At 42.7% G+C, this 19,434-nt stretch overlaps 1 protein-coding gene across 2 annotated transcripts; it reads left to right on the top strand.

The window, feature by feature from the left end:
- Window positions 1-8,314: 8,314 nt before the first annotated feature.
- Window positions 8,315-19,320, top strand: ENPP5 (ectonucleotide pyrophosphatase/phosphodiesterase family member 5). 2 transcript variants are annotated; one of them, XM_049652803.1, is made up of 4 exons: window positions 8,315-8,468; window positions 11,082-11,945; window positions 13,654-13,830; window positions 17,924-19,320. In XM_049652803.1, exons 2-4 carry the CDS (start codon window positions 11,117-11,119, stop codon window positions 18,346-18,348), a joined length of 1,431 nt encoding a protein of 476 aa, XP_049508760.1. In that variant the 5' UTR covers window positions 8,315-8,468; window positions 11,082-11,116; the 3' UTR covers window positions 18,349-19,320. The 2 variants fall into 2 exon arrangements, with proteins under 2 accessions (XP_049508760.1, XP_049508759.1); XM_049652802.1 differs by having other exon boundaries at window positions 17,921-19,320.
- The last annotated feature ends 114 nt before the right edge of the window (window positions 19,321-19,434 follow it).

The following is a 19,434-nucleotide window of genomic DNA, read 5'->3' as shown; positions in this document are numbered from 1 at the left end:
AATACCAAATCCTCCTTCCGTAGATGCAAGACTGAGCCCTGGCACTCCTCCACTGTGCTCTTCACCCTGCAGATTCATACCATTGAAAACCTCCTGGTCTAGAAGGAAATTTAGAATTCCCCACTCTGAAGACCACAGACACCTTGCCAGTAAACACATGGGCTTGGTTTCTACAGAGCTAAAGTCTTGTCAGCCTGAATTCCAAGTCTGTCCCCAGAATATCTCTCTGATGTCCACCCTTTGGGGTCTTACTGAGATGCATTAATAGCCTGGTTCTGCCACGTACTAGTTGTGCGATCTTAAATGAGTTACTCTGTCTCCCCAAGATCCCGTTCCTGAGCTGTCATAAGAAAAGAGTCATTTGTATTTCACAAGGCTGTTGTATTGCCTGGCACAGTGGCTGGTATCTGGTTTCCACTAAACAATAGATAGTATTATTTTAGTAATAGTGTTATTTACTTCATTTCATGCCCACTTACCCTCCCTTGCAGGTGACCATTATTCCAGCTTTATAATTGTCCCACTGTCCCCGTCTCTTCTATGTCCCTCCTACTCTTACATCCGGCTCCCTAGTGGATTTTAATATTTTTTTTCAATGAGGCTATAGTACCCATTCTTGGATTTTTTTAAATGCCCCTTCTACTTTTCACCTTGCCTTGTACACCATCCCCTTTCTTATTGACTTCATGATTAATAAAAAATGTGCAAACAAACTTATAGCATGTGATGATGAAGTCACGTCCACGAACGACTGGAAAGCATACACCCATGTGTGCTGACGTGCCTATTTCTTCTGACTCACAAGTCTGTGATTTAATGACAGGTTCATATCCTAAAATTGTGGTAGCACTGAAAACACATGACATGACAGCATGTGACACACAGTAAACTAGGAATGGGCCAACAGATGTTACCAAAAGAAAAAACAAAAACAAACAAACAAAAAACAAGAAAAGAAAACCATACTGACTCTCAACGTGCACAAAACCAAAAGCCCAAGTAGTTTACATTTTTCAGTACAAGGGTCCAAAGAACGGTCAGCCTGACCCATGGCATGAGAACTGGCAACTCCTGCCAAATGAATTAAAGAAGTGATGTTCATTTCAATGACAATTACATCTTGACATCAGTTAAATGTCAGTGTGCTGGGCCATTGTGCCACCTAGCACCACTTGTGATCGAAAAATTATATTTACTGCTCTGGTGACAATGTGCCCTTCTGCAAAAACCTTCATCTGCCCCCCTATCCACTGTCCACAAGGACAACTCCAAACTCCTGGTCCGGTTTTCAAGGCCTTTTGGTATGGGGGTCTCTATTTGCTACCCCCAAATATACCTTGAACTTTCTCACCTCATGATTTTAAATGCTTGCCGTCTTCTCTGTTCCATCTACTTTATTGAAATCCCACCTGTCTTTCAAGACGTTGCTTGAGCACTAGCCTCTCCATTGCCTACTATTGCCATGAAATCCCAATGTCTTATTCAGTCACAGCTAATTTCTCGGTCCGGTATATTTCTGTATCACTTCTGTCTGTTCCTCTCTTGTAGAAAATACTATGTTTTGCCCTGTTTTCAAATGTTTAAATATGTAGCTTTGGTTAAGACACTCATTCTCACTGAATGTAGAGCATGGCCATGAGAAACAAACTCAACAACATTGGCGAAGGTGTTCCAAACATACATCAAAAACTATGAAGCACTATACAAATGTAAAATAGTCTCCTTATTCTATTCGTGTCCTATGAATGAATATTCAATTGGTTAAAGCAGGCCTAGGAGACCTTAAATGGTGGCTAACATTGAATTTTATACTTTAAATGGGTGAATTCTATTTTATGTGGATTGTACCTCAATGAAGCTGTTATTTAGAAAATAGTAGGTTAAATCTTTATAGATGGGTCAGTGAGTTTACTCTGCCCCACTACCATGAGCAACATAGCTCACTCTGGCCAGTGAATTCAGGCACGCATATGCCTTTAGTTCTTTTTTTTTTTTAAGTTTATTTATTTATTTTGAGAGAGAGAGAGCACATGCATGGGCAGGAGTGGGGGGCAGAGAGAGAGGGAGAGAGAATCCTAAGCTCCACACTGTCAGCACAGAGCCCAACGCAGGGTTCCATCTCACGAACCACGAGATCACAACCTTAGATGAAATCAAGACTTGGATGCTTAACCAACCAGGTGCCCCAACATACACCTTTAGTTCTAAGCAAGAACAGATGAGTAAATCAGCAACAAGCCATTCACACTAGATGGATTCTCCTATGAAACAAAGTCCCCATTAGAGAGCAGAGAAGGAACTAGGCCAGCGGGTGGCTCATACCCAGGCAAGGTGGAGATGGATGGAGTCCTTTGTGAAATCGGAGAACAGGTGACAACAGGTGTAAACGAATAAAGGTGAAAGTGACTTGAAGAGTCAAGAAGCTCTCAAGGATGTCATATCAGAAAATTTATGAGAAGGATGTTGAATTTTCTGACGAATCTCAACATTTAAGATGAGTTTTCCAGGCCAAAGACTATTCGAACCTCCATAAGCCAAGCGTCCTCTTTGTCACCCGTGGCTTTATACCTTCTTTCAGCGGCCTGCTGTGTAATGACGGTCAAAGAGCAGAGCCAGCCTTGAGCAAGCTATGGGAGATGTCAGCTTTGGGTGGGCTGCCCCTTACTTTCTCTTTCTGCTTTCACCTTCCTCTAGGTGCCAGTCCATTTACTCATCTCTCAAAAGAAAACGCCCAGCCTACTGACCCATTCTTCTCAGCTTTCTCTCCAGCAAAGCATGCTACTTTGAGGGATTCAGAGAGACTTTGAGTCACACACACGTGTAAGTAAATGGCTAATGGAAGTGGATCTGACATGGCTCCTGGGGAAAAAAACAAAAAACCAAAAAACACCATAAGGTGAAGTGATGAATTTCCGATTATGGAGTTGGAGCCATGCAGGAAGGGGGCAGGGGGACGCCTGCCCTGATGTGCCCCATGCTGCCACTCCAAGAAACCCATAAAGCTATAGAGCAATTGTTACCTGCTTTGCCTCTTGCTATATTGTCACACTTACCAAAGAACCCAAGCAACATAATAGTTACAAAGGATGCCCACATTTATGTTTTAAAGGTAATACCTAGAGCGGGAAAAAATATCTTTTTTGATCTAAGTGTAGGACGGTATTTTTTAGGCCCTTCCCCAACTCACAGTGAATTTGCAGGATTATAATACCCATGATGAGCCAATACTTGTCAAAATAAACGGTGAGGTTAAACTAAGTACTTTGAGGCTTCCTAGGGAATGTATTCTTTACGAAGAACTAAGGATGTGGTCGTGACCAAATGTTTTCACCCCAAACGCCGTGAGTCTACGTGCAATTTTGCATTGAGAATGTGCCTTTCCAGATAAGCCTCAAACCAGATAGCGAAAGACAAGTGCCCTCTGCCGACACTACCACATGCAAGACTGATCGAGTTACTCAACAGATGACACCCAGCTCTAGCCTAGAAAATAATAATCGTTTCTCTGCTGTGTAACTTCCACCCTTCCCTCCATTAGGTGGAAGGACATGAAAACCAGCAGAGCAGGAGCCCCAGGGGGTTCCTGCAGTTGCAAGTTCTTAGATCCTACAGACTGAACGTATATATGTGCTGTTCTACACACCAAAAAGTACCAATGAAACAGTCAAACGCCGCTAGGCCCGATTCGCGAACTTTCGGGCGGATCATTACAGAATAGGACTTAACTTTTTGCTGCTATTGTTTACTGAGGTATACTTTACATATGGTAAAGTTAAATATTCTCAGGTGTAGAGTTCTCTGAGTTTTGACAACCTTACAGTCAGGCATCCACCATCACAATAAAAATTCCTGAGGGGAAAATGGGTGATGGGCATTGAGGAGGGCACTTGTTGGGATGAGCACTGGGTGTTGTATGTAAGCGATGAATCACAGGAATCTACCCCTGAAATCAAGAGGACCCTGTATACTGTATGTTAGCTAACTTGACAATAAATTATGTATTTTTTAAAAAATTCCTTCACATCAGGGGCGCCTGGGTGGCTCCGCCGGTCGAGCGTCCAACTTCGGCTCAGGTCATGATCTCACAGCTCATGGGTTCGAGCCCCGCGTCGAGCTCTGTGCTGACAGCTCAGAGCCTGAAGCCTGCTTCAGATTCTGTGTCTCCCTCTCTCTCTGCCCCTAACCCACTCGCATTTTGTCTCCATCTCTCTCAAAAATAAATAAACATTAAAAATTTTTGTTTTAAATTCCTTCATATCAGAAGGTTGCCTTGTGCCCCTTTGAGGCTAATGCCCTCCCTTCACCCCAGGCTCCTGGAAACCACAGATCTGATTTCTGTCCTTATCCTTCTACCCTTTCTAGAATGTCATATAAGTGGAATTAAACAGTGAATAGTCATTTGTATTTGGCTTCTTTCACTTTACAAAATGCTTTTGAGACTCACCCATGTTATTGTATGTATCAGCACTTCATTGCTTCTTATTGGTGAATAGTATTTCACTCATGGATACACCACAATTTGCTTATCTACTCACAGTTGAGGACATCTGGGCTGTTTCTAGTTTTTAATGATTACGAACAGAGCTGCTACTAAAATTTGCATCTAAACTTTGAGGGGTCACCGTCTTCACTTCTCTAGTCTGAATACCTCGGAGTGGGATTCCTGGCTTGTGTAATACATGAATATTTAACTTTATAAGAAACTTCCAAACTATCTTCCGAAGTGGCTGCATCATTCCCACCAGCAATGTAGGATAGCTGTGATCCTTCTGCATCCTCGTCAGGGCCAAACGTTGTCAGTTTCCTCGATGTGAGCCATTTTAATAATTCTTCACGAATTTTTTTTAATCTAGCCTGAGCTATAGAACTCCACATTCTAAACAAAATAAATCAATTGAACATGTCTGCCAGCTGCATCTCCCGGGTTGAATAGGGTCCCTTCAAAATCCACGTTTCACCTTGAACCTCAGAATGTGACCTTATTTGGAAATAGGATCTTTGTAGATGCAATTACTTGTGCACAGACGAGGTCCTCCTTGATTGAAGTGGGTCTTAATTCCAGTGGCTGGTGTCATTATGGGAGGCCACGCGGAGACACAGAGGCAGAGAAGGACCACCATGTGACCACGGAGGCAGCAGTTGGAGCTCCCTGCAACAAGTCAAGGAATGTCGGAAACCACCAGAAGCTGGAAGAGACAGGAAGGATTCTTAGAGCCTCCGGAGGGAGTGTGGCCCTGCCAACATCTTGATGTCAGAATTCTAGTCTCCAAAACTGTGGGAGAATAAAGTTCTGCTGTGATCAGCCACCTCCTTTTCGGAGTTTGTTACAGTAGCCCTATAAAAATGATACACATGAATACAAGCTACAAAACACCAGAATACAAAGAAGTTTATAAGGTTACATTTAGCTTACCTAAAGCTTTCGGAGGATAAAACACATAGTAATTGTTGGCAGGAGAATATAGTTCTCATCGGTACAGATACATCATTAGCAACCTAAATTACTAATAGTCATAAAATACTTGGACTAAGTCTCTAATTCAACTTTACACTCATCAGACTGAACTTCCACCAGTAAGTCCAAATTAGTGAAGACCTACTTTTTATCAAGAATCAAGGTCAGTCCAGAACCAGAGTCCCAACGGTTCCTAACCCATGGCTGTTGAATATGGGAGACCCACATTTGGCAGACTGTTCTATAAAGAATCATGAGGTCGACTTTCTTTTAGTTTGGCAGTTTGGGGTACAATGTATTCAACCTTAAAGGTTTGTTTGTTTGTTTGTTTGTTGAGAAAGAGGGTGAGACAGCATGAGCAGGGGAGGCGCAGAAAGACAGAGCATCCCAAACAGGCTCCACACGGTCAGTGCAGAACCCAACTCGAGGCCCGAACCCATGAACCATGAGCTCTTGACCTGAGCTGAAATGGAGAGTCAGACTCTTAACCGAGTGAGCCACCCAGGCATCCCAGGGGTTTTTTTAATTGTAAGATAGTTTGCTCATTTCCCCTGCCATGAGACCAGTTTTGAAAACAAAACTGCTATGGCAGAGCCAGTCTTGGCTATTTCATAAATCACACCTCATATATCAGTTTTAGCACAAACACCTCTTCCAGCTCCTGAGGAAGAAAATAATCCAGTATTAAACTTCCTTAGATAGGCAGAGGGACCCCATTCCTGCTCCAAAACTCATGAAAGAAGTTGGCTCTTCTGGTACCCTGTTATTCAGAAACACATTACTAGCTCAGTGATGATTATATTAATTTAATAACATAAAATAAAGGACTAGGCGGTCTACAAAGGTCAATAACAGGCTGTAGCTTATGTTACCAATAGCTCAGCAGCTATTACAATTGGATAGAAATCGAGGCAACAGGGCAGACGATGTGGTACAGATGTGTGAGTAGAAATTCCACATGTTTACAATCATTCTTCTATCTACACTATTCAAGACCGAGTTTCTCCCCAGTAGTGACGTGAGATATACAACAAGCCTATCAGCACAACATTACGCGTCATTATAGGGAGATCTAGGAAGAGTCTTTGGCACTTGCTGAGCCCCTCCTGAGTCATGTTCGTGTTATGTGCTGTGATTAACAGGTGCACCGTACCTATTTCACCAGGGTGGCTGGCGAACGCAATCATGCATTCCATAACAAGTTTGTGGAGCAAGGCCAAGTGTCATCATCTGATCAGAACCCAACATTGTTCAGTGACCCGGATAAAAATCTGGTTTTTCACTCCTTCTGCTCGCTAGTCAGCATGCGCTGTTCTTTGAGTGTTTGGGAGAACACAGGGTTGGCCTGTCTGTGGGGGACGAGGAATTATAACGTTGGGCCACCCCGTTCCAAGGTTGAGCAATTTCAAAGGACAGGGCTTAGGGAACTTGGAACAATCTGTCCAACTTCACTGTCACTGGGTCTGGCTAAACACAGAAACCAGCCTCTCTAATTCCCGCCCTGCGTCTGGAAAGCCATAAACCCAAGTACTACAAATAAAAGGCCATGGAAGAGTGAGTGCCCAGATACCCTTTGGGATGATATGATGCAATCAGATGAAAGCAAATTGGGGTAGGGGCTGTCCCTCCACAAGAAGTTGAGAGAAACAGAAAAAATTAAGACCAAAATGTTTCCCAATATTCCCATAATTAAGCATCTACCCTTAATTACCAGCAAGAATGTCTATTCAGTTTACAGTGCCAGCACACTGGACAGGGAACGGAAGCTCCAGAGAGGAGCCAAAGCCACTGGTTGTGCTCAGTTTTGTGGGCTAATTAGATGTGGAAACTGAAATTGTGACAATCAAGCAGATATTAGTTGCCATTGCAAAATGGTCAGAATTAGGCCTGGGGATCACGTAGATGGACAAGTCCTTTCAAGGGAGCTCCAGGTCATTATTGCAATTTATGGTAAATACAGCCGGGATGAAATTGACAAACCATTGCACAATGCTCACACGCAAACACGGCCACCAACAAACCAGAAAACTTCCTGAAAGAGAAATGAGACCTGATGGTTGTGGCCTGATGGTGCATTTGGGAAAAAAGCTAGAAGCGGAGTCTAGAGCCTAGATGAAACTATCAGAGTAGCCTCTCCCCCTGTGCAGATTAACCTAACCCTGAACCTGGCTTGGTTGACTTTGAGCAGTCTCTCGTACCACAGAGACCTCATGCTGCAAAAACCTGGGGCTTATAGTGAAAAAAAAACCTTCAACACTGGGGCTGCAGAACTGACCGAATTAAACCCTTTTAAATCAGATTTTTCTGAGATAAAGCAGGTCACACCAACTAACAAAGAGTTAAAATTTCATTGGCCCATCGACTCCCTGGGGTGCTCAAGGGTTCCTCTGAGCAAAGTCTAGGGTATGGAGTCACCAATTTTTGATAAGAAGAAAAAATGACCAAAAAAACTTGAGAGATCAGATAAGAGAATAAAAGTACTTTTAACCAAAACGGTGTTGACAAACCACTGGGGTAGCATTTTATAACCTTTCTGCATCACCGACTACAACACAAACTGCGGGGCTAGTTAAAGGCACACCGCAGGAGGCTGTGTGACCCGGCTGAGAGCGGACTTCAGCTGGAGCCGATCGCGGGGCACATTCGCCCCGCCCCTGGGGCCTCCCCGTGACCCTCTGCTCCCGAGGACTGTGGCCCCTTCACCCTCCTAACGCAAGCAGTGCCCGCCCCCTGGTCCCGCTGATTGATAGGCTGTGCAGCGACTCCCAGGAGCCCGGCAGAGGGAACTGTCCTACCGCAGCCAATGGCAGCCAAGAGGCGGGACCTGCGGCCGGGAGGCGGTGCTGGTCAGATGCTCTGCCCCGAGGCGGCTGCAGGTGAGCCGCTGCAAGTTCAAGGGGCTCCGCTCGCTTTCGCCACCTCCCAGCTCTCCGCACGGGTCCCACGGGAGGCCCCTCCAGACTCACCCTCCAGTTGTCCCAAGCCCATGCGGACCGTCCGGATCGCTGCGAGGGTAAGAGTCCAGGGGAGTGGGCGGCTTGCCTCCAGGGGACTCACACGGGTCCTGTGGTCCTCTCAGACCTCTCCCCCCACTTTCCACTGCACAAGCGCACAAGCCACGTGGGGTCACCGGCCGGCTTCGGTCGGTAGAGGTCTACGAATTGGGAACGCACCGTACCCGCGCCCCATCCCAGTGACTAGGATGGAATCCCAGGGGAGGAGATGGGGAGCTACTTCGTTCTCCTCTCGACGTCTCTTCCCCCGATAACACACGGACTCCTTCTCCCCGTTTCTAGGCGCCCCTTTCCTCTATTTCTAAGGCTGTCTGTGGTGGAAGGATTGGAGGGGAGGAGGAACTGGACAGCAGCCAGGTGAAATCTGGAGCCAGAACGAGGGATTCCACTGCACCGTGCAGCATTTTGTGTATGGAAGAAACGAAATCTGAGACTTCTTTCATCCCCACCCCCCACCTCTCTGTTTATTGCTTTATGTCATCGATGTGATAATGTTGGTTCTTACCAAACATTCCTAAGCTGTAGGCAACACTTAGCCTTTGTTTATTTTCCTTTGTCCAGGAAAGGAGCTCTTTCCTGCTTACCACAGTTGCTAAATTAATTTACTTAGAGGAAAAATCAGGTGTCTCATGTAGCTGATTGTTTTATTAGCCTTAAATTATATTTGTTTCATAACAGACTTCCTTGTGTTTGCAAGGTGAAGGAGAACAGAAGAGGGGAGAGGAAACAGCATCCTCAGCCAGATGGTAGTCAATATATTTTGCAGTTCCTTATTGGAACTGATTTGTTAACGTTCCTTCCAGAACTGGAAACATTATGGTCATTTGAGAAAAGAGTTTTTTAAATTTAATTTTTGAACCATTGTATGGAGACCAGTACTTAAAGCAATTTCGGTTTAGGTAATGTTCTAGGTGTGGTGAAATCATAGTTAAAATTTACTGCATCTGAAAGCAAAGCGAGCATGCTGAGCCGTTTTTATTTACCTGTACCTGTAATATAGCAAGAAGGCAAGACAGGATCTGTTTTTGAGGTTTAACAATATCTTCAGCATGTTCGGGTCGCCTGGGTGGCTCAGTTGAGCGTCTGACTTCGACTCAGGTCCTGACCTCGCAGTTTGTGAGTTCCAGCCCCGCATCGGGCTCTGTGCTGACAGCTCGAATCCTGGAGAATCCTGGAGCCTGCTTCGGATTCCGTGGCTCCCTGGCTCTCAGCCCCTCCCCCACTAGAAGTCTGTCTCTTTTTCTTTCTCAAAAATAAATAAACATTAAAAAAAGTATCTTCAGCATATTCAAATTAGGAAGGTGGCAAAAGCTGAATTCGGGAGACTTCTTGGCACAAAGCGTGGATGGATCCAAGTTTGGGTGGGCTTATAAATACCTTCATGCAAGAAGGGACAAGGAAAGGAGGGAACCAAAGATCCTGTTTGACGTGCAAGCCCATTGAGAGCTGACAGAATTTACATATGTCTTGCTTATCCATATTGTGTTTTCTTAGCTTTCTTGAATAGCATCACCACTTTTTAGAAGTCTATGCAGATTTTAAACAACCAGCCACTCAACAACCTTGACCCAGGGAGAGCCTTTAATCCTGTCAAGTGCCTTTTTCTCACATATCCCTAAGATTAAGTGCGGGTGAATTTTAGCATCAGGAGAGTCAACACCAAATTGCAGAATTATAGTTTCTGTTTGTACTTAAGTCAGAAACTAATTGTTTTAGTTTTTAAGAAGGCTATGGCTTTAATTATTAAATGAATGCAGATTACATTTCACAAGTATATTTGAGTGTCACAAATTTTATGTCACTTCAGAAGAACAAGTTCATCTATTTTCTCCTTTTTCCAGTAATATCCCTAACCATGATGAACCAAACATAAGGCCTGGGCTTTGAAAATAGAGGGGTGTGTGTGTGTGTGTGTGTGTGTGTGTGTGTGTGTGTGTGTGTGTTTAAAGCGTTATTATTGGCTTTGCTAATGGTGCTTCCTTATTTCTAGGTTCCTGTAGTTGGTCTAACCATAATGATAAATATGTGTTCATAGGTATTTGACTATATAATTTTTTCTGACCAGAAGTCAGAAGTCTGGGTCCCCTGCAAAAGTTTCTGAAAAGCTTTTGTTTTTCTTAAAAGTGAATGACATCAGGGGCACCTGGGTGGCTCAGTCCGTTGAGCTTCCAACTTTGGCTCAGGTCATGAACTTGAGAGTTCGAGCCCCGTCTCTAGCTCTCTGCTGTCAGCACAGAGCCCACTTCGGATCCTGTGTCTCCTCTCTGCCTCTACCCCTCTCATGCTAGCACTCAAAAATTAATAAACATAAGAAAAAAGTAAATGATATCCTATTTTCAAATGATATTTGGGGAGTTTAGTTAAGTGATTACTTTGAGAAATGTTTTAAAATTCTTGGGAAGGAGAAGTTTCTAAAATGCAACTAAACTTAGTTTTATTATACAGGTAGCCCCGGTCTCTTGTTTGAAATGGCGCAACGTAATTCTCACAGGCTGTGGTTTATGGTCTTACTGGGATTCCTAGGTACCATCACTGACAGTTGTGGGTAAGGTATTAAGTATACCAAAAAAAAAAAAATTATTGCCATTAACTTCTGTATGTTTTTTATACAGATTATCTTGCACTGAACTGATCACATACTTTGAAAATGACTGCAAAACTTCTCTGGGTATCCTTCATACTTGCTGCATTAATATTTTCAATTACATTTTCCCTCCAACCAGACCAGCAAAAGGTTCTCCTGGTTTCATTTGATGGATTCCGTTGGGATTACTTATATAGAGTTCCAACACCCCATTTTCATTATGTCATGAAATATGGTGTTCATGTGAAGCAAGTTACTAATATTTTTATCACAAAGACCTACCCTAACCATTATACTTTGGTAACTGGCCTCTTTGCAGAGAATCATGGGATTGTTGCAAATGACATGTTTGATCCTATTCTGAATAAATCTTTCTCCTTGGATAACATGACCATTTATGATTCTGAGTTTTGGGAGGAAGCAACGCCAATATGGATCACAAATCAGAAGGCAGGACATTCTAGTGGTGCAGCCATGTGGCCTGGAGCAGATGTAAAAATACATAATAGCTTTCCTACTCACTACATGCCTTACAATGAATCTGTCTCATTTGAAGATAGAGTTGCCAAAATTATTGAATGGTTTACATCAAAAGAGCCCATAAATCTCGGGCTTCTTTACTGGGAAGACCCCGATGATATGGGCCACCATTTGGGACCTGAGAGTCCGCTCATGGGGCCTGTCATTTCGGATATTGACAAGAAGTTGGGATATCTCATACAAATGCTGAAGAAGGCAAAGTTGTGGAACATTCTGAACCTAATTATCACAAGCGATCACGGAATGACCCAGTGCTCTGAAGAAAGAGTAATAGAACTTGATCAGTATCTGGATAAAGACCACTATATTCTGATCGACCAATCTCCAGTAGCGGCCATCTTGCCAAAAGAAGGTAAGTCTGACCGGGTGGCCGTCTGGGGCTGGGGCTACTTGTGCCCAGGGCAGTGGAGAGGGGAATTTTTGTTTCTGTAATTTAAATATGCGTGCCTGTGTGTTAGTAATATTCTGGGATTTAACCCTTAGACTCTGAAAAGACAAAATCTCTTTTCTCGGCATGTGGTTTTTCACTTTTTCCAAGAGTATTGAAATTGATGTCCTCTATATACTTACGGCAGATGGATTCAACCATTTTGGAGTCACGGAATATGATGAGAGCTACAGCCTCCTTTCTCAGAAAAATTGAGATGGAAAAACATATAGAATTTGCATGCAATTCCAGTGATTTTATGGAAGCTCTAAAGCTTTCTATGGATCCTTTTGCAGGACCTACTTAATAGGGAAGCAGTGCAGTATGGGAAGGAGAAAGCGTTGGCCAATCTGAAGATTTGTTTTTCCTGTCTATAAGTAGAGGAAGTAATAACAATACCCTGAACTTTTTACAAACCTTTCCTCAAAGCCTCATACCAACCTCGTCACCTAAGTGTTAGTTCGATCGTAAAGACGGGTGAACAAACTCAGGTTTAACACCCCCAGTTCACAAAGGAAGTGCAGAGCAAAACTCGGACTTTTGCCTTCTGTTTTGTCACCATCTAGAGTTAACTTAGGTATCAAATGAGACCAGATTTTGAAAAACCAAATATCTCACAAATGAGCATTATATTCCTTACAAGGGAATACGAAACGGTGAATGTTAAGATCTACGTAGGCACCTGTGCACAGACTTTTTAACAAATTCAGTATAAAATAGCAAGTTTTTTTGTTGAGAAGAGTCACATTAAGTCTTCAATTTTCCTTGTAAATTTGGAGTGTGTTCCCTGTTTGGATGGTGGGAGGCAGAGAGGAAGCCCCAACAAATCAGTATGAAAAACAAGAAAAGGATTAAAGCTCTGGTCCCAGATTCGCTGCTTGAAGCCACAGGGAGTACTTTGCCACACCTCCAGGGTTTTAAAGAACTTTTTCAGGGCACCTGGGTGGCTCAGTTCTAAGTGTCCAACTCTTGGTTTCAGCTCGTGTCACGATTTCATGGTTCGTGAGTTCGAGCCCTGCATCGGGCTCTGTGCTGACAGCGCAGAGCCTGCTTGGGATTCTCTCTCTGCCCCCCACCCCCACCCCGTTCTCTCTATCTTTCTGACAGAAATCAATAAATTTTTTTAAAAACTGAAGAACTTTTCTATTTTATAAGCTGCTCTCCACCGCGAATCTGTCCTTTTCTCATGGCTCTCTCACCTTCCAGTCAGCATATTTTTTGGTCTAGAGACTCTCTGCACTCGTATCTCTCAGAACTTAGCTCTTTGCTTTTATTTGGGTATTTCAGTGCCCTAGACATTTGACTTAGTGCCACCAGTTGGGGGGTGCGTGTGCGCACGTGCATGTGTGTGGTTAAGTCTTTAGAGATTTCTAGTTCTATAGACTGTGCTCTCAATTCCGTAAAGTGAATTTACTTACAACAGAAGATGAATCATGCCTGTTTTCCCGTCAAGATTCTCTCCTCAAGGGGGTAGGAATTCTCAGGTATCTGGCTCTCTTTCGTTACGTTCTGCCCGCTGGCATTTTACCTCAGTGGGGTGTCTGCAAGGAAGAAACGTCCTGTTGCCATGGTGGTTTCTTTGACTGTGACAGTGGCTTGTTCTGAGTGCCTCTCTGCATCCTTCCTCTTTTAGGTAAATTTGATGAAGTCTATGAAGCACTCGCTCATAGTCATCCTAATCTTACTGTCTACAAAAAAGAGGAGATTCCGGAGAGATGGCATTACAAATACAACAGCCGAATTCAACCGATCATAGCAGTGGCTGATGAAGGGTGGTATATCTTACAGAACAAGTCAGACAACTTGCTGTGTGAGTATGTTATATTGTGTCTTCCCATTCTCCATTGTTATTTGCTAAAGTAGAGGCTATGGGTAATACAGCAGTTTATTTCCTGATCGAATAACTAGTTGGTGTCATACATTAATAGCAAATCAAAGATCCCTGGGGTTTTAAAAAGAGGTAATCTCGGGCACCCGGGTAGCTCAGTTGGTTAAGCGTCCAACTGCGGCTCAGGTCATGATCTCAGAGTTTGTAAGTTCGAGCCCCACATCAGGCTCTGTGCTGATGGCTCAGAGCCTGGAGCCTGCTTTGGATCCTGTGTCTCCCTCTCTGTCTCTGTCTCTGTCTCTCTCTCAACCATAAATTTTTAAAAAAGAGGTAATCTCCCAAATGTTTATTTCTCTTGAAGTCGTCAGACCAAAGATATGCAGAGTGCCCTATACCTCTAATTATAACTGTCATGTTCCTGAGAAAAACATAACTGAAATGTATAAAGTGGATTATTTTCTGCATCTGTTTTATGTTCTGATATCATAATAATTTAATCTCTTTCTGCATTCTAATTTAATTAGCTTTCTAGGTGTTTTTCTTTTTCTTTTTTTTTTTTTTTTGCCCTTCTGTCTCTACCAAATATAGGCCAACTTTGTTTTGTACCTTGGAAACATTTCTAAAAAGAAGTGCATCTGGCATGGATAATCATATATCAAGATATATTTTTCTAATACTTAGCAATATAATTTTGGAGAATAAATGTCAGATACAATGGCAATCCCATTCGAAATTCAAACATGCAAAATAATGTGCTTTCTGCCATCCTTAATGTATACTTTTTTTCTTATATAGCTTTTAACAAGTTAGTGAGATGGAAAAGCCATCCATAGGATTTCACTCTTCTTTATTGGGTCTGTCATTTGTATATTTGCTTTCAAACTGCCTGCCCTCTCCCCACTCTGCTTTGCATTGCCAGTGACTGACTTCTACAGACTAAATTTCACAGGCTCCTTTGCAAACTGGCTTCTGGTAAGTGTTGACCAGTTGGCCAATAGAAGACAGTCACAGGAGTTTGGGAGGCAGGAGTTTGGAAGAAGCCAGGATATTTGTCCCCCATGTTCTCTATCTTAGGCTGTGTCTCTCACAGTGACTTCATTTCCTCTGTTAGCTCCCTCTGGACAACTTTTCTGTCTACAGCCTGAGCTCCTACTGGGCAGCCCTGACTTTTGGGCTCTGGTTAACCCCACCTCTTCCCTTCTGTCTCTCCAGCCCTGTGAGGCCAAGGGGACATAGGAGATTCCTACTATTCCTCATCCTTGGGTAACCTTGCCATCGCTGTGTGCTTTTCCGCTCTTAACACTTTTGTATCTGGCCCCCATATGAAATTCCCCCTTTTGGGCCACCTTGAGTGGATATTAACATGACTGCTGCCCAGTTCACTAGGAGTCGTTTCTCCTCTGTTACTTGGATGATGAAGGAAGTTTTGATATAGTATATCAAAACCATATAGACATGTTTTTTTCAGCATTGGTCCTTGATATATCCAAGAGAGGTACAGAAATGTCCCTTTAGGTAGAATTGGGTTCCTATCATGTCTGTTGATGCAAAGAAATGTGGTTGCCTGGCCATGGCATTTGTAGTACATATGGGAGTCATAGTGGCACATATATACAGGAACATGGTTTCTGGTTCCCGAAACAGGTGTTCCATACAGATAAGGATCTGAAGCCAATATTTAATCACACCAGGGGAGCTGTTTTAGGAAAGCCTTTAAAAATCATTTCTTTTTTTCAAAAAAAAAAAAATTGAGGGGAGGGGCATGAGAATAATTGTTGCCTTTGTATGTTCAGATTTTCAGATTTTTATGTATGGTACAGAGAGCTTTTATGTTAGACGAGTTGCATTCAGAAGATGGGGTTGTTCCATCTCTGAGGGGATTTGTACTTTACAGTTAATGTAAATTTAAGGTGCTCTCTTGAAATTTTGGTTTGGTGCACTACAATGACACAATAGATTGGTCACACCTATTTTTGGTAGAAAACCTTAATAACGCTCCTATTTATGTTGTATTATGTTCAACATAATTATTTTAAGTTTATTTATTTTGAGACAGAGAGAGAGACAGAGAGAGAGTCCCAAGCCGGTTCCATGCTGTCAGCGCAGAGCCTGATGTGGGGCTCAAACTCAGTAAGCGTGAGATCATGACCTGAGCCAAAATCAAGGGTTGGATGCTTCCCCAACTGAGCCACCCTGGTGCCCCCTCAATGTTATTATTTATTCAATGAATATATGAAATAATTATCTCTTCAACAAATAAGTACTGGCCTGTATATTCCTTCTCATCCTGAGTTCCACAAGAGAATGAAATCCTACTGTCCAAAAGCAGTGGTTCGCAAATACGTTCCCTGGACCAGCAGTATCCAAATCACATGGGAACTCATTAGAAACGCAAATCTTGGGCCTAACCCAGACCTACTGAACTAGGAAATGTGAGGGTAGAGCCCAACAATCTGTGTTACACGTGTCCCCCAGCCAAGAAGTCTCACACACAGAAGGAAGTTTGAGAACCACTGCCCTCAGGCATCCATTATTAAATATCATCTGTTGGATCAAGCAGATATGGTTGGGGCCACTACAAAATGAAGTCCCTATTCATGGGAAAGGGTTTAGAAGGCATGAGTTCACTTCAAATCTGATTTTCTAGGAAGAAGTGTGATATGAGAGAATTATCTTTGCCTTCATGATTGAGAGTCTAGATCCCAACTTTTCACGGAAGTGAGCACAGCTATCATCTAGCCCATTACAAATTACATAATGGCATATTTCCCAGGGTTACTATCAGTTAATTAGCTAGAATAACATATAATACTAGTCAGGTAATTAGTGATGTCATAAATCCAACATTATTTTACTTGAATAAACTCAAAAAAGAGTTGTGGCATTCAGAATGACTTCTTCTGATGGATTGAGCCAGGCAGATATGGAACTACTTTGAGGAGATGACTCGGGGTGAGCTCATGACTTTCAGAGGAGCTGTTTTAGGATTTTCTCTTTTGCAGTGTTGTGTTCCAATTGCCTATTTCCCTGTAGTGAATGTGGGATATGGAGACTGATTTGCTAATCATTCTCACCACCTTTAACATACATCCTGACGGGGGGGTGCCTGGGTGGTTCAGTCCATTGAGCATCTGACTCTTTATTTCAGCTCAGATCACGATCTCAGGGTCAGTCGTAGGATCGAGCCCTGCATCAGGCTCTGTGCTGAGTGTGGCACTGCTTGAGATTCTCTCTCTCTGCCCCCCGCCCCTCTCTCCAGCTCGTACTCTCTCTCTCAAATAAATAATAATAATAATAACAATTTAAAAATAATAATAAGATAAAATAAAGCCTAAGACAATTGTCTTAGGTTGCCACCTTACCACCTGTGGCTGCTTCCCCTCACACCCTGATACACCAGGCACACATGCCTTTAAATTGCAGTTTTTATTATGCAGGAATTTCTGTCCATCAATTTTATATCTCTTGATAAATCCGAAGACTTGTAAAGTTTTTACGTGTGGCCACACAAGCACACAATGCTAAATTGTAGTTTGATCCGAACCACCAAAAGTCACTAGTGGATGGTAGCTGTTGCTAGGGGTTTGATTTTTGTGGCATCTTTTGTTTTCTTAATTTACTGTGTTTCCCTTTTCATTGGTTAATTATAAATTGGTTGTCCTTATGACTAAGAACGCCTTTATCCCTTTATCTTGAGAATATAATTGGGATAAATATTTGCTGAATATTAGTTTACCTGCCACAAAACAACAACAACAACAACAACAACAACAACAACAACAAAACAGTCACTCATTTTCCCCTGACTTGGCTCAGCTTTGCCCTTTACTCTTCCTCCTCTGCTGTTTCAGGTATTTTCAGCCTGCGTGAAAAATTTGTGATCATGTGACTTTTCATTTTATAAAGTGAATGGTGGTGTTTACGACAACAGAGATTGTTCATAAAAGATTATCTTCTTTTAAAAGACAGACTAGATACATGTTGCATTCAAGGTCAGACTTTGGTGATACCACTTACTTTCGTATCAATGCCATCTGGTTGGCTAACTTACCCATTCGTCTTATCTTTCCAGTAGGCAACCACGGTTACGATAACGCGTTAGCAGAAATGCGTCCAATATTTTTAGCCCACGGTCCTGCCTTCAGAAAGAATTTCACAAAAGAAGCCATGAACTCCACAGATCTGTACCCACTACTCTGCCACCTGCTCAATATCACTGGCATGCCACACAACGGGTCGTTGAGGGGCGTCCAGGATCTGCTCAGTTCAACGACCCCGAGAGTGTTTCCTTACACGCAGAGGCCCACCCTCCTCCATGGTAGGGTCAAACCAAGGAAAGATGAGCACGAGGCGTCGTATGCGTATTTCCTAGGGGTCTCTCTTGGCAGCATTTTGGTTCTCGTATTTTTTGTAATTTTCATCAAACATTTAATTCGCAGTCAAGTACCTGCCTCACCAGATATGCAGGCTGAAATAGCTCAACCATTACTACAAGCCTAACGCTACTTTAAAGTGGAGGTTGTGTAATGCTGTCCGTGTTTAAGGGTTTCAAATTCTAGGAAACCAGTTTCGGACATTCGTGCAGATCAGTAAACAGTTACATACATATGCAGGCACAGCCCCCCCGCACACACACACGCGCGCGCACACGCACGCATACACACATACATCAAACACACACGTAGACCAAATGCCCATACCTATAAAGGATTAAAATGAGGAAGTATATTTCTGTGGTTTTCTCCGGCTTAGGGGTAGATAAAATCCTGCTTTATTTGGACTTGGCACATACAATGTATATATTTAGCAACTTTGCACTATCTAAAGTTCCTTATACATTGCACTTTAAATTACTCTCCGAAAGGGTACTTTTATGCGAAACGCACTTTATTGACAATTATGTCTTCTAGCTTGGTTGACAAAGACAATTTTTTCGGCCAACGTCGCAGAATACTTGTTATTTCTTGTTCAAGCTGAATGAAATTTCTAACAATTCCTGAATACTGTAGAAATCTATCCCCTTATACTGGGAGTGCAAGAAGAAAGTCAAAACTGTTGCAAATTAAATGTGATGACCTTCATACATTGAAGTTTGGAAGGACACATTCCCAATAGCAGGACTCATCTGTGGGCATTTCTTCTCATACTTCTTTTTAAAAGACATGGGTTTTCATTTTATGCTTCCTAAAAAAAAAAAAAAAAAAGACTCAAGTGCTGACAAGTTTGTCCTAAACATACTGTTTCTGTCATGAAACTCATTGTTCTTATTTTCTGATGAGTCATTTTGCTCTGATTATATAATAATGAAGACACCATAAACATAGATGTCCTTCCTACATAGTCCAGCACTGGCCTGTTCTGAACAGAAGAGATTGGGGACCACCTCAGCAATGTCTTCCCTTGTTCTGTAATTCTCTGCTCCTTCGAAAACCGAATCACTGCTAATCACATTAAAAATCAAATTAGATACAACGATGTTTCTTTTCTTTCTGGTAACGTGTAGGAAGAGAGAGTACGAGCATCTTTAAGATTTGAGCACTTGCAGATCCACAGGCGAGACAGAGCTCAAGCTGTGTAGGTCACTCC

This window comes from Panthera uncia, assembly GCF_023721935.1.
Source record: "Panthera uncia isolate 11264 chromosome B2 unlocalized genomic scaffold, Puncia_PCG_1.0 HiC_scaffold_24, whole genome shotgun sequence".
Taxonomy (NCBI): domain Eukaryota; kingdom Metazoa; phylum Chordata; class Mammalia; order Carnivora; family Felidae; genus Panthera; species Panthera uncia.
This window is presented reverse-complemented; position numbering and strand designations above follow the sequence as displayed.

Bases quoted from the DNA above. Each gene is read 5' to 3' on its own strand.
- ENPP5 (XM_049652802.1), top strand. From the start codon at position 11,117: ATGACTGCAAAACTTCTCTGGGTATCCTTCATACTTGCTGCATTAATA. The intron at 11,946-13,653 runs GTAAGTCTGACC...TTCCTCTTTTAG, and splicing joins GGCCATCTTGCCAAAAGAAG to GTAAATTTGATGAAGTCTAT. The intron at 13,831-17,920 runs GTGAGTATGTTA...TTATCTTTCCAG, and splicing joins CAAGTCAGACAACTTGCTGT to TAGGCAACCACGGTTACGAT.